The following is a 15,503-nucleotide window of genomic DNA, read 5'->3' on the forward strand; positions in this document are numbered from 1 at the left end:
CTCCTCTCAGCAACCAGGGCTCCCCTGTCCTAAGGGCTGTACAAACCCTTATTGAAAGTCAGCCCTTTTCAGTCTAGGCTCCAAAAACCTGCAACAGGTAGATGAAACACACAGCAGGGGAGGGGAGGACAAGGTAACATTAAAACATGCACGTTGCGCATCTAGCACAATGCGCTTTACTCAAGGCACACCACCTGCCTTGCAATCTTCTCGGTATAATATACATTAGTTTCAACCCTTCAGCTCCAGCTAAGAGGTCTGTGTGGCCCACATATAGGCAAAGTCTGGGTACTCCCTGTTGAAAGTAATGGAGAATGGCTGTATTTGATTACATTGCCTGACTGCTTCTCTTTGAGGACGCACCAAATACAACCCAGTACTTACTTTGTTTATCTGTCGTGTTGTGAACAGTCACAATTGGAACTCTTGGACCTGGAAAAGAAGGGGAAAGAACAGCATTTGGTTAAAACACACACACACACACATATATATGTGTACATATAAACCTGTTTTTGAATCCCTTGAAGTTGGAGGCTCCTGAGAATTACGTGTCACGGAAGAGTAATCTAAAAAGCAAATCACCCAGGTATACATAGCAGTCTATGAATAAATGACAGCACTGTCGACTCCAAGACAGGCGAGGTGTCAAGGCCCTTTCCCAATGGGACAATAAATGCATCTCTCTCTAATTTGTAAATATTTTAATTAGCACAAACACAATTAAATCATTTGCTTTTTAATTTATTCTAATGCCACACAAACATCATTACACAAAACATTTACATTTTATGTGCCTTGGCTAATAGTTGCTGTTACATAGATGCTGTATGTTTTTTTAAATCAAACACCAGGTAGGTTCCAATAATACAAAAGGTCACAGGTTCACCCTACAACTGCGGTGCACAGCTACTGTGCAATGTGATATCAGCCAGTATGTAAAGAGGATGAGTATTATTTAATATTTATATTGAGGTCGCACCAAAAGACCACAACCAGTGTCCTTAGGTGCTGTCCAAACTGTGGTAGGTGCTGTACCAACACCTGCCAGCTGCAGGGAGTGATTTTCTCAGAGAAGTTGGCCATCACTCTGCAGGACAACTGACAGTAAAGTCTAAATCCTGCCCTTCGTTGCTGGAGGAGTCGTGTGGGAAGGTGTGTTGAGGAGTGGTAGGGATGGGGCAGAAAGGTGGGAACCGCCATACCAGGAGTCCAACAAACCCAATATCTTGTCACTAGCAGTGTTGATGAGGAAGAAAACCCCATAATGGATAAACTGTTTCTTCCTAACCCCAGAGATACTGGCTAGCTTATGTTCCTTGTCTTCTCCCCCCATTATTGCATCCAGGCAATAGAAAGAGGGAACAATACCAAGGGATGGATCACAGCAGCAAGGGGAGCTGGCCATACTCCCAGCCACGCTGTGTGCACGCTATGGTTGGCAGTACAATACATGCTAGCTTTATGGAAAGACAATAAGGTGCTCCTGGCAGCACTTTCCATCCTGAACCTTTCTGTGGCACTGTCTCCAGTGCCAGATTCATGGTCAGTACTGCTCCCTTCCCTGCAGCTGGTGCAGGCTCAAATCTTAGTGGCAGGGTTTTGCTAGAAGCACATACAGTGTCTATTTCCAATTCAAATCACGCATGCTACGTGGCTGTGCACCCTGCTGAGGTTGCAATGTTTAAATCTGGCTGCGTAGGGAAACCCAGCAGAAGACTTGTCAGAAACCTTATCCCACCACTGTCTTTAAGGTGGCACTGGAAGGGGCTCCTTTCTGCATTTCCCCTTGTGCTGACGATTTCAAATGTTAAGTGATCTGCAGGGCATAGCACGCTCTGAGTTGCATGACCTGTAAGCCTGTGGAAAGTAAACTGGAGATACGCTTTAACAATCCTACAGCTAAGGGCTCGATCCTGAAAAGTGCTGAAACCTCTGGCACCCACCCCGCAATGCACTGAGGCATGGGATTAGTTTGAAGCACACGAGCAGTCCCACTGAAATTAACTGACCTTCAATTTGCAAGGTGCTCGGCACTTCGCAGGATCAAGCCCTGAAGTACATGTTCAAGATTTAAAAAAACAACAACAAATCCATTCAGCAGCACCATTGTTCCTTTGTTTTCCCTGCATTGGAGTGTTCCGGGCAAGCTGTGGCCAGGGGAGGCCCTTGGTAGAATGGCTCTGCTGGAATTCAGCTGCCAGGAAATATCCTGGGGTAGGTTGCCCGGGACCTAGAGCTGCTATGGAGACACAGGGGTCTTGTCTCCTGCAGATCACTCAGGATCCCTTTGTGCTTGGGGTCAGGCTCCAGGGTTTTTGCAGCCCCAAGCAGAAAGAAAAAAAAAATAAAAAAGCTGCGATTGCGATCTGCGGCACTTCGGAGGTAGCTCTACCGCCGCGGCTTCATTCTTCGGCAGCAGGTCCTTCGCCTCCGAGAGGGAGTGAGGGACCCGCTGCCGAAGAGCCGGACGTGCCGCCCCTCTCCGTTGGCCGCCCCAAGCATCTGCTTGCTGAGCTGGTGCCTGGAGCCGGCCCTGCTTGGGGTAGAAGTGTAGCATGTTCCATACAGGGGGAAACCCTGCTAAGGACATAATGTGGGGGAAACTCCATGAGGGAGACCTTGCAGAGTTGCCCAGCTTCTTAGTCCCCTACTGTGGGCGCTACCAGGAGAGGATGGCGGGTTCCAGCCGACAGGCCAAGATTTCCAAAAGCGACTAAATTATTTTGGGTGGCCAACTTAACGCCCCTCACAGGGACCTGATTTTCGGAGGTGTCTCAATTCAGCGCCCAAAACCTTTAAGCACCCACAATCATTAGTCACTTTTTTCTAAACAAAAAATGATCAGGGACAGAAAACCAAACATTTTTAGTTTTTCACTGAAAAATTGGAAAATTTCTGTGGTCAGGTCTACGCTAGAAAAGATTTACCAGTATAACTATATTGGTACAGCCATGCCGGTAAACCCTCCTTGTGTAGGTGCAGCATATCCTAGCAGAAAAGAGCTTTTGCCAGTATAGCTTATACTGGTTTGGTAATCGATATAAGCTATACAGGAAAAAAGCACTTTTATGCCAGCACTACTGCATCTATACCAGGGCTACATCTATGTCTTAAAAAAAACCCTGCACCCTACCCAGCATTACTCTGCCAGCAAAAGTGTAGACCTAGACTATGAAAAATTTTGAAAAACCAAACAAAACTATTTTTTACTTTTCGTTCTGAAATGTTCATGCAAAATACTTATCATTTTCTGATTAGCACTAATTCTTTACATGCAATATAAAAATACATGGGCTATGATGTGCCATTTGACCCAGAAAATACTAGATTTAATGTTCTTGAGGACTACAGCACTGTATGTATTGCAGAAAGGGACAAAGTAGCACAAAAATGTTGTATTTTTTCTTCATAGAGAACACAAGGAATCAATCAAATTAAGTGGATCAGAGTCTGATGTCAATTACACTGGGGTAAATCAAACACCAACTGTGTTAAAGGCAATGCTGTTACTCCAGATTTACATCAGAGTAAATGAGATCAGGATCTGACAGAGAGAGAAGACATACTGTTGCCAAATTTATATCATTCTTCATTTCAGACAGGTTTGCCATTGGTGTAGCACTGGTATGAATGAAAGCAGAGAAGGTTTATTCATTGTACAGTTTGACTGATATGGCTGGTCTGATTTTCAGTCCCTGGTAACAGTGAATTTTCTTCATTAACAAAGTGATTCCTTCATTCTTTGTTTGCTAAATGGTTTCAGAATGAAACTGAATCATCACAGAGCATGGAGAGAGGCCAGTCATTTTGTTTGGAGGTAGTAAGCTGAATAGAAAGTCGATTTCAAACACAGTGCTAAATATTACTGAAGAGGGTTGTGCAGCTTTTCAGCTACTGATATACAATGACATACTAAACATATTGATTTATAAAGCTTCTCCCTCACTCACTGAACCAAGGCTTCAGAGTGAAACTAAGTTAAAGTACTATTCAAGTAGGGCCTGATCAAATTTCCATTGAGGACAATGGGAGTCTTTCAATTCGCTTCAGTGGAGGCTGGATCAGTCTCTTACTAATAAAGCTATCCCTTATACAAAGAAGAGAATGCAAGTGAGAAACATGATGTATATTGATTTCTCTTTCTGTCCTCTTTGTGCTAGCATTGGCAATACTGTGAGAAGTCAATAGATAAATAGAAACAATCCAGTTATGTAATTTAACAACAATACATATATTATGTATTATTTTATTTGGGTGTTCTCTCACTCTCTGTTGCCCTCCTCTCAAACAAATTTTATAAAGCTAAGCAAAGCTCCCACCCAGGCTCTCATTTTATGGTAATATCAAATAAAGGTACTTGAAACAAATATATCCACAACACTAAAGAATTAGAGTTATTAATTGTTTTTCTTTACAAGTGGAAAAATTGTAGACATAGTATATTGAATAAAGTCATCCAGTTAATTTGAGAGCTTATTCCTGACAATTTAGTTAAGTATTCCAGATAATTACATATATTAGTTATGGCCAAGGTGTAAGTCTTCAAGAAAAAAAATCTGTAATTTTAGGCACAAAGTAAATAATGTTGTTCAATGTTGACTTTTAAACTAAGTTGAACAAACCAGTTTAGAGATTAGCCTAGTTAAAAATGTGGACATTTGTTAAACGTAACTGTTTTTTTCCCACACACAATGTGCTGAGTGGCTAATGTCTACCGTTGCGGAGTTGAATTCTGGAAATTATATACTGTATGTTCATTTGCCAACTTCCCATACTTTAATTTTAAACCTATAATGATGTGACAGTTACAATACACACACCATCTGGCAAATGCCATCCACTGTCATTTACAGATCTAATAGCAAAATCTAATTTGTTCGATGAAATATTCAGAGATGACAGAAACAGAGCGAGGGCACAGTTTGCACGGTACTCTCTCTCTCTCTCTGGAGCCCTTTCAAATGGAAGTTTGATTGGGACTCCTGAGTCCTGACATATTCCACTTATTTATTATTTTTTTAAATAAGTATTGATGTCTGGGTGTGTTCCTCCCTTCTCCCTGCTATATACCAGGGCCTGGTTCTGCTTTCAGATAGGCCCTGAATCAGGAAAGCACTTAAGTATATGCCTAAATCCCAATAAGATTTAAGCATATGCTTAAAGTAAGCACTTGTTTAACTATTTTGCCAAACAGAGATGGCCTTGATTTTGGCCTCGATCCTGTGAGGTACTGAGCCCTTTAGTACCCACCCATTGTCTTCAGAGTGAGTTGAAGACACTCAGCACTTCACAGGATCGAGTCCAAAATCAAGAGTAGCAAATGCATGTAAATCAATGGAATTCCATCAGGGTAAAAGCGGTGTAAAGATGATCAGAATTAGGCCAAAATAGTCCAAGACTAGATCAAACTTCTTATTGTGGGCCAGAATGGAGCCTCCCACTCTTTGCATGGCCCATGAAAAGCCAAACACCATCGCAGGCAGTAGGGAAGTACAGGGATTGGGGGTGCCCGGTAACTGAAAGGGGGTGAGAGAGAAGCATAGTCATGGAATGATACAGCAATTATCAATCTGCAGAATGTGCTTTCCCATCAGTATCAAAAGGAAACCAATATAACATGGGTTTGTCATATAAACAGCCCTTTTCTCCTCTCGCTGGCTCCAGTTTTACATCAATGTAACCCCACTGAATCCAGAGTCACTGACATCTCCATTCCTGATTTCATTTGGCATAGGTGAGAGGGGAATCAGGCCCGAAGATTTTCACTGGGGAACATACACATGAAATCTAATATGCCGGGTGTTCCAAGATGGTACTGTAGTGAACAAGCCTGTATCAATCCATAGCTACAGGAACAGGATTTCAATTAATAAAACTTATAATTTGGCTTTCTCAGATAGCCTTTCATGCAAACACAATCACAGTCATTATCCATGCTGGAAGTAACATTAAGCCACGTCACCATAATGACAAGGGCAAATTAATCAGAGAGCAGTTTTAAACCAAACAAAAGGAAGTACTTCTTTACAGAATGCAGAATCAATCCGTGGAACTCGTTGTCAGGGGATGTTGTGAAGGTGAAAAGTATAACAGGGTTAAAAAAAGACTTGGCTATGTTCATGGAGGATAGGTCCATCAATGGCCATTAGCTAGGATGGTCAAGGATGCAACTCCATGCTCCAGATATTCCTAAACCTCTGAATGCCAGAAGCTGGGACTGGACGACAGGGGATGGATCACTCGAATTTGGCCAGTTCTGTTCATTCCCTCTGTAGCATCTGGGCCACTGTCAAACAGGACACTGGGCTAGAAGGACCATTGGTCTGACACATTATAGATGTTCTTACGTTATAAATTTAGCATGAATACAGTACTGGCAATACTCTGAAAATAAGTATGAACAGAATGAGTGATTTGACAAGAAAAAAATTAGTGGTCATGGCATATCATTTTTTAAGCCGCTTTTATCGTTATTTTCAATCAGAAATTCAGCTTAAAAACTGACAGCAAGAAACAATCCTAGGTGTGTAGGTGGCAAAGAATAGATTGCTAAATTAAAAACTGAAAACTCACATTCTATCACTCTACACCTCCATGAGCAAAATATTTGTCATGCGTTCATACAGAAAACTTGTGAGAGAGTTCTGAAAATGGTTGTGATTCTTCCATGCTCTGAGCAGCATGGCAAAAATTTGACAATTAAAAATTAAAATTAAAGAGCAACCACTAAAAAGATATAAAATTGCAAAAGAAAAATAATCAAGAATATATATATAATATTTTTTAAAAAGTAAGAGATGCTGCTTGTCCTATTCTTTTCATCTGTAGTCTCTCAGAGGCTTCAGTATGGCAGATAATTTCAGACCAGAAGCTAAATTCACAATGTGTAAACAATGAAAATTCAAATTGTCTCTGCCAGCACTACCAGCATATCTCTTAAGCGCTGATGAATGATTTAAAAGAGCAGCTGCAAACAATGTGAACCGAGAGGGTCTGGCTCTGCAGAAGTGAGATAATTGGCATCCGCCATCTCTGCGTATAGATTCCAGATCTCTTTATTTGCTAATTCATGAATTATTTATACATAATGCATAAAGTTCATACATCGGGTGATATTATCATACTAATAAATAAAGGCATGGGGAGTCTTCTGAGCCAATGCTTATAATTAAAATCTTTGTCCCATCAACAGTATTGCTTAGTCAGTGCCACAGACAAATTTTCCTGATGTTTTGTTGTGCAACCTTGTTATCACAAACATCAAGCAGAGATTTATGCTGCTATTCACCCTCTCCCAAGACATTTCATTTTTTAATCTTTACTTCCTTATATGTGTCTAGTCTGGAAAAATAGTCATCACTCCTGTCTTCTTTTCATGTAACATACAGTGAGGTGTTCATACATTGACGGTGCTGCAGGCTTCTGTACTACTATATGGAGATATCGTGCTTACGTGCCTGAACTACAGACACACCTACTTGTCCTGAAGAAGAGTCTGGAGGGCAACGGAGTGAGGAAAAATTAAACAAGTATTGGCCCTGGATCCTGTAAGCACTCAAGAACTTGGGTAATGTTATATCTATGAATATCCCTGTTGTCAGTAGCTCACTGAGAGATTACTGACGTGAATAAGCATTTGCGGGATCAGGGCAGTTTGAAAAAAATCAAGGTTTTTTGGAAAATAAGCCAGTTTCACAGATAACCTGTGAGATTTTGTGAGGAGACAGTTTTGCTGCAGGAAAATGGCTGGGCAGGTGCTTGTGATGGTATTAGTGCCCTCAGGAGTAACTTGGATGGCTCTTTCTCCTCTCCAGCCACACACTGATCAGAGAGCTCTCGCCTATCAAGTGACCTGTGGCCACGGTTTTAATATTGGTGGGTGGCTGTAAGGAGGAATGTGAATAATCTGCGATACTTAGGAAAAGTCATTGGCACTTTCACACATTCCCAGTGATCAGGTCAGATGGAACAGGGCCCCTAAACCAGGGGCGCATGCAGCTCAGACCCATCTGGCATGGAGCAGAGGGCACAGAGCTACACTTCCACCATTACTGTGGCTTTGGATGTGTAAATATTAGAGAGGGGGAGTGAGCTGTGTCATTCACGGCTGGATCCTAAAAACCCTTCTCCCCACATCCCCCAAAATAAAACAACATTTGGATCCAGTATTGTGGTTCCAAGCCAGGATTGGGAGCTGGGCCTGAGCTGTGAAGTTCAGGCTGTGATCCAAACTTTCCCCAAGTTCAGAATCAGACATGTTCTGCTTTGGGTCCTTTATCAAGTTAGGCTTGTGCAAGGAGTTTTAAGCCAAGCTTTCCCCAAGCTCAGGAGTCAGTTTGGAGCACAGGTTACCATTTGGGTGTATTTCTCAAATATACTGGAGTTTGTTATAGCGTTCAATATGCTAATATTAAGAGAAACACCATTTGCAGTGGAACATTTCTCACAGGTACGTGCCCATACATTTGTGATGTGTGCCTGTGTATATAATGTCCAATCAAGTTAATGCAGGAGAAAAGCGTGTTTCCTCGTGATCACATGATATTCTCTTTTCAAAGCACGTATGTAACTTATTAGCACTAATGAAACAAATGCAGGTGCAAAGGAGAGAGATATACCCCTCAATGTACAGTTGCATGTGCACTTGCCTCTATTTAGCTTGCCAGATTCTTGCAATTAACTAGCATAGCTGATTTAAAGAACCATCTTAAGTTATTCTCTTCCATAAGAAAATTTCTCCTACAACAAAATAATAGCTTCCTAGCTAGATATCGAATGCTGGATATCATTCTTACTTGAAAAGTTATAAACCTTGATTTTCAGGTTTATATCAATCTATTTTTCCTCAGATGGATTCCCAGGATTTAATATGTCCTTGACTGCATTAATAAGGTGCTAAACATGTATCTCACAACCAGAAATAAAGCCAACAATAAACCTAATAGGTGGTCCAGGTGAATGAAGCAGTTTTCCTTAGAGCAAGCTTTAGTAACATCTGTACTGTACACTCAAGAATAATGAGTTCATCCCAGGTCGCTCATATAGCTGAAAATAATTTTCAGAGTGCAGGATGCCACTGCCTGATTTGTGAAGATTCATTATTTGAAGCGTCATGGGGATCCTGTTGTCATGGTCATTTATGTCCCTGGAGTGGAGTTTAAATATATAAAAATAGTACAGAGCAACCGAGCAATGAGGATTCCTGGCTATAAACAAACAATGTTTGGGCGCTTTGGGGTGGCTCATATTTACAAAGCAAAACTAAAGGACAAAACAGGATCAAACTATGTAAAACGAGTAACTGCACCATTTTCAGAATGGAGTGATTTTCAGAATCTGGGAGTGGTGGGATTTTCATTTCTCATCCCATAAATGCTCTGATTTTATTACAGTGGAAACTATATGGAGCTCTTTGTGTTTGTTCTTTCTTTTTTTTATTAAACACTCCTATGCATCATTTCCTATTCACTTTTTATCCCTGTCAGAGAGCAATTAAGGGTAATTTACGCAAAATTAATTATGCATAACACTACAATGAAATATTTTATAACAGATACATGAAAACCTGATCAAAGGAAGCGGAAATGTAATTTGAACATCCACAAAAGTGACAATTTTAATTAATTTCAGGCTACTTTAATAACTATGTTGTAAACGATTGACAGAACAGATGTTCTCTTTTAAAAACCAAACAAGCTAATACTATCCTATTTTTTTTCCTGGAGGAAAAGCTCCTAGAAGGGCTTCTGGTTGTGTGAAAGAGACTTTCATATCAGCCTTATATTTTGAAGCAATGCGACATTGAAAGAGAAGGAGGGCACACTGCTTATTTCCTTCACCCAAAGGAGTTTTGACACAGAGCCATACACAAAGGAGCTTGGAGACACGAAGCCATCCTTAACGGTTAAGGATACAGGTCCTTTGGAACTAGGGACAAGTGAATGCAAATGTGAATCATGCAGTAATTATAATATAAATGGGACCCAGAGATTAAGTCTGTGCAAGCTTTCAAACATCAGAAACTAATTTAAGCTTCACAAGCCTCAGGAAAAGTTCCAAAAGGTCACCATTTGCCTTGAAGCACTAATTACAGCCTCCTGCTACTGGGTATACAAAAAAAAAAAAATCTTCATAATTGTCCTTGTGTAGGAAACCATTCTGGCCACAACAGATAACAGTCACTCAGTGACCTAATATGCTAGCAACAACCAACGCATCCTTCCAGCCAAGAATCCTACGCTGCACTTGTTTAGTATTTTACAGGATGGGAAACAAGCATCCCTGTTATTTTGTCATGCACAAGGTTCTGCAGATCATCATCTCAATGTGAGATGCAGTGACATTTTATTTTCACTTTTACACACCTGTCTCAGATTTTATGGGCCAGATTCTTTGGCCTGCTAAATCTGCTTTGCTGCTGTGGCCTAAGAGTGGAATAATGGTGCCTACTTCAAATCCCTCTCCCAGCCCCCAGAAGAAAGGGGACGTGGCTGGGGCTGCCCATGTGCCCAGGTAAATGGTTGGTGCTATCGACACGAGGATGACAGAATACAAAGGCGTCTTTATACCACCTTTCCACCCTTTATGGCACTCTAGACTTGTGGCAAGGGCAGTTCTGAACTGCATTTAACTTCAATTTAGGTATGCTTCATTCCTATATGCACTGTGTGAGCTAGAAAACAAGGGGATACTAGGCAAACGGATGATAATCATATACATGGTTGTGAATAATATGTTTATTGGCTTGAATTCCTGCTCTGGTTCATAGTGAAAGTCATGGTCATCTAATAAGAACATGCCAGGTGCTTCACAAGGCATGAACAGAACAGGCAATCATGCAGTGATCCATCCCCTACTGTCCACTCCCAGCTTCTGTCAGCCAGAGGCTAGGGACACCCAAAGCATGGGGTTCCATCCCTTACCATCTTGCCTAATAGCCATTGATGGACCCATCCTCCATGAACTTATCTAATTCTTTTTTGAACTCCACTAAAGTTTTGGATTTCTGCCTATTCATTTCATTGGATGACTCCTGGTTCTTGTGTTATGTGAAGGAGTAAATAACACTTCCTTATTCACTTTCTCCACACCAGTCATGATTTTATGGACCTCTATCATATCCCCCCCTTACCTGTCTCTTTTCCAAGCTGAAAAGTCCCAGCCTTCTTAATCTCTCCTCATATGGAAATGTAATAATTTTTGTTGCCCTTCTCTGTACCTTTTCCAATTCTAATATAGCTTTTCTGAGATGGGGTGACCAGAACTGCATGCAGTATTCAAGGTGTGGGTATACCATGGACTTCTATAGTAGCTGTTTGATGACTATAACAACAATACCTATCTCTTATATAGCATTTTTCATCATTGGAACTCAAAGTGATTTACAAAGGAGGTCAGTAGCATCATCCCAGTTTCATAGAAAAGGAAACTGAGGCCCAGAGAGACAAACTGACTTGCCCACGGTCACTCAGCAGGCCAGTGGCAGAGCCCAGAATAGAACCCTGGTGTCTTGAGTCCCATTTCAGTTGGTTAGTGGTTTCCACAGAAATGCCACGCCACACCACACATTCCCTCCCCTTGCAGTTAGCATTGACTGCTGGCAATCTTAGCACAGGGGATGCATGGACTGAATAGGCCTGGAGAATAAGCTACTGTCTTGATACTACCATTATGGAGGCCGATTCGCAGAGGAAACATGGAAACGCTCCAGCACTGTTGCTTCCCGCTCAAGTCATAACCTACAGCTCAATACAAGACTTCAATTTCCAACAACCTTTATTCCATAGTTTTCATCAGCACTGCCTTTATTTATTTATTTTTAAAGACAAATTGATTGCAGGTTAAAATCTTACCCCATGTCCTGTCTACATCTCAATTATTAATATAGTGTCTTGACAGACACTAGGAATCATGAAATAAGATGCGACCTGCAATGCTCTTTAACTTTAATGGGGATTGAAGAGACAAGTGCACTGGCCTGTGGCTCAGAAGACCTGGGCTCTCCCCAACTCTGAAACTGATCTGCTGCATGACCTTGGGCTAGTCAATTCACCTCTCAGTGCCTCAGTTTCTCCTCCCAGCCTTAGGACTTGTCTATGTGGGGAACTGAGAACATGTATTCATGACAGCCACCACAGTGGCACAGGTATGGTGTTGCAGTTGACTACCATTCTGTAGATACTTCCTACATCCATGGAACGGGCCTTTCCAACTATGCAGTTAATCCACTTCACCAAAAGGCGGTAGGCTAGGTCAATGGAAGAATTCTTTTGTCAGTCTGGCCGCATCTACACCAGAGGCTAGGTCGACCTAACTATGGCCAGGTCTACACTTACAAGCTTACAGCGGCACAGCTGTAAGAGCACTCGTGTAGCCATGTTATGCAGCGGTGTAGCTGTGCCGCTGTAGAGCGGGCATCCCCTGAGTGTCTCCGTGTAGACAGGCCCTTAGTTGGATTAGTCTAGATTATAATCTTATAATGGCATTCTGTCTCTCAATATATATGTAGCCAGCCTATGGAGTCCTGATCTCACTGGAGTCTCTAGATGCGACTGTAATAAATAAATAAATAAATAAATAATAAATAATAGCTGGCTCTAGCTACTTTTGCTAAAGAGCCAACCTTTTACCTTTGTTGACACATAAGCATGTCTGTTGTAGTTTTTATTCATCAGCTATTGGCTGTCAATAAAACTCCTGTCTCAGCCACAGTGATTATTTCAACTTCAAGTTACACTTGTGCAGACCACATCTATTATGATCCCTGCCAGAGGTCACCTGAATCCCAAGCTTCAGATGTCCTAGCTGGCCCAGCAACATTTAAAAAGCTTTAACCTGAATCTAAGCAGGAAATGCTTCACAGACGCTTACTCCAAAATGCTTTGTCATCACCATCCACTGGATGTAATTTTATGATGTTGCTAGAAGACACGAAACCACGTTCCTCATAGACACTTCCTGACAGTAGAAATTCTACATAACTGAGTGAGTTTAAGAAGGGATTCAATTTGGATTTTTTTTTCTGTGAATTTAGTGCTTGTGAACAGTCCTTGATTGAAAGCCTGGCACAAACAGCGGCAATACAAGCCATCCTCCGCTGAGCAACAGAAGTGCCTCACACCTGGCCTGAAGTGGCCACATGCAGAGGTTAAAGAGTAATTTCACTTTCCAGGCCCAAAAGAGGGTCAAACAGCTTAATCTTGATACAGTAAATGGAACAATCGCCCAATTCTTGTTTGCCAAACAACTGCCCTTTCCTTATTCAAATCTTTCCTAAAAGCTCACACCTGCTGTGTCACCTATAAGAAAGGAGTGAATTCTCCTAATTTCATAGACACTCACAGAGAGAACCACGAAGAACTGCACATGCCAAACAAGAGTAAGGCCTGGTCCCCACTAAGCCCCCACTTCGGACTAAGGTACGCAAATTCAGCTACGTTAATAACCTAGCTGAATTCGAAGTACCTTAGTCCGAACTTACCGCGGGTCCAGACGCGGCAGGGAGACTCCCCCGTCGATGCCGCGTACCCCTCTTGGCGAGCTGGAGTACCGGCGTCGACGGCGAGCACTTCCGGGATCAACCAGACACGATAAATCGATCCCAGAACATCGATTGCCTGCCGCCGGACCCTCCGGTAAGTGTTAACTGTATGTTCTTAGTACTGCTCCTTCTTCCTTTCTCACCCCATCCTTCCCTCACATGTTGCAGCATATCTACAATTAGATTGTAAGCACTACAGGACAAAGCATCTGTGGTTATATGTGTCCTGTCAAGTTCTGAGCACACTTTGGACACTACACAGACAAGTCACAAATAATGATACCACCGCAGTAAGACGGCAGAGTTAAATCTAAAATAACTTGTTATACTTCTCATAATTGTTTTATTCTAGCACAGATGTGACTCGAATCTCAGTCCCTGCTCAAGAGACTATTGAATTTCACATACATACATGAAGGCACCTATTGGCACTTACTAGGATGATGCAAGCTGCAGATCCAATCTAGCATTGTGCTCAGAATCTCTTATGAGATACTGGGTGCCTTCCACCCCCATTGAAGTCAGTGGGAGCTAAGACCATTCAGCATCTTGGAGGATCAGGCCCATAGTTATTAAAGTTTGCTATGTAATTACAGCATGGTTATTGAGTTGCTACTGAGGCAAAACACTGTACACTGCTGTGTGCTAAAAACAGATGGGTGCAACCACTGAACCTCGTTAAATCCTCACTGCATGGTCTAATCATCCAGCATGCTGCTTTTGTTACAGGAATCTTGGGCTGCGTGTTAATAGCTGGGTTTCTATTAGGTAGGTTTCTGTGCAATTAAGGGATTCAAGACTCACTGAATCTTACAGAACTGCTCTTTTATAATTTATCTATCTGGGTACTTACATGGCCCACATTACCATAGTGTCTGAGCACCTCACAGTCATTAATGGATTTTAGCTTCACAACAGTGCTGTGAGCTAGAGAAGTATTATCCTCATTTTACAGATGGGAAACTGAGGCATTAAGTGACTTGCTTGAAGTCACATGGGAAGTTTGTGTCATAGCCAGGAATCTAATCCATATCTCGTAATTTTCAGGCTAGAGCCCTCACCACTAAACCATCCTTTCACCCCCATAAACATCAGTTAAATGCCTTTGCACACTTACAGCTCAGAGCTCGGTTTGGCAGGATTAGAGTTGTATCACTAAATGTGAGTAAACGTCGATTTTGCCATACACACACAAAGCAACAAAAAATCTTTTGAGACAGGCAAAGTGAGAAAAATGCTGCTTGAGAACTTAAGGTTTGATTTAAGGATATTTACTTTGTATATTTTGACACGTGAGGCTGAAAATTTATGTTTTAACGGTTTTAAAGCTTTAACTTTTTGAATCTCAACATCTACTCTCGTTAAATAATTATTGTCAGATCCTCCATAATTTCTCAAAACTGTGACCATTTAAATTGATAAAACTAGAAAAACGCTTGAAAATAAACATGAATATTATCCGCCAAATTATTTCAAAAAATTGAATTCTGCCAAGCCCAATTAGAGTCTGTCCAGCAATTTATGCATATTTTGTGATTATGCCCACTGGACAGGTCCACATTCAGAATACATGGGATCTAGAGCATCAGCAGATGCTCCAAAACAAAGACTACTTTCTATTATAAATCATGAAAAGGATAAAGAGGTCAGTCCACCTACTGCTTTCTCTAATTTGCCTAAAGTCTTGGCTGCTGTGTGAAATATGTCAAGCTCAACATATTCCCACCCCCCCAAGCTGTGCATTTTCACCATTACTCTCATTGATGTTAATGAGATTGAGATTTAGGGGAAAAACTACTAAAAACAATCAGATTTTAAGGTTAGGGAACCGTATTGCTGAAACAGTGATATACAAATTTTCTATCTGATGCTTGGTACAACACTAGTAAGTGGGCTAGGTTTTGGATACAAAATACTGGATTAAGAACTGGTTCCACTGATGTGGAGGAGCCTTAAATCAATC

General features: G+C 41.5%; 1 protein-coding gene across 6 annotated transcripts in view; it reads right to left on the bottom strand.

The window, feature by feature from the left end:
• DPP6 (dipeptidyl peptidase like 6) overlaps positions 1-15,503 on the bottom strand; it is a 767,813-nt gene that overhangs the window by 26,382 nt on the left and 725,928 nt on the right. For all 6 annotated transcript variants that reach the window (XM_054021141.1, XM_054021143.1, XM_054021139.1 and 3 more), the window contains exon 17: positions 385-432. In XM_054021141.1, the coding sequence (XP_053877116.1) occupies positions 385-432 (48 nt within the window). The remainder of the gene's footprint in view (positions 1-384; positions 433-15,503) is intronic.

The sequence above is a fragment of the Malaclemys terrapin genome, chromosome 2, assembly GCF_027887155.1.
Source record: "Malaclemys terrapin pileata isolate rMalTer1 chromosome 2, rMalTer1.hap1, whole genome shotgun sequence".
Lineage (NCBI taxonomy): Eukaryota > Metazoa > Chordata > Testudines > Emydidae > Malaclemys > Malaclemys terrapin.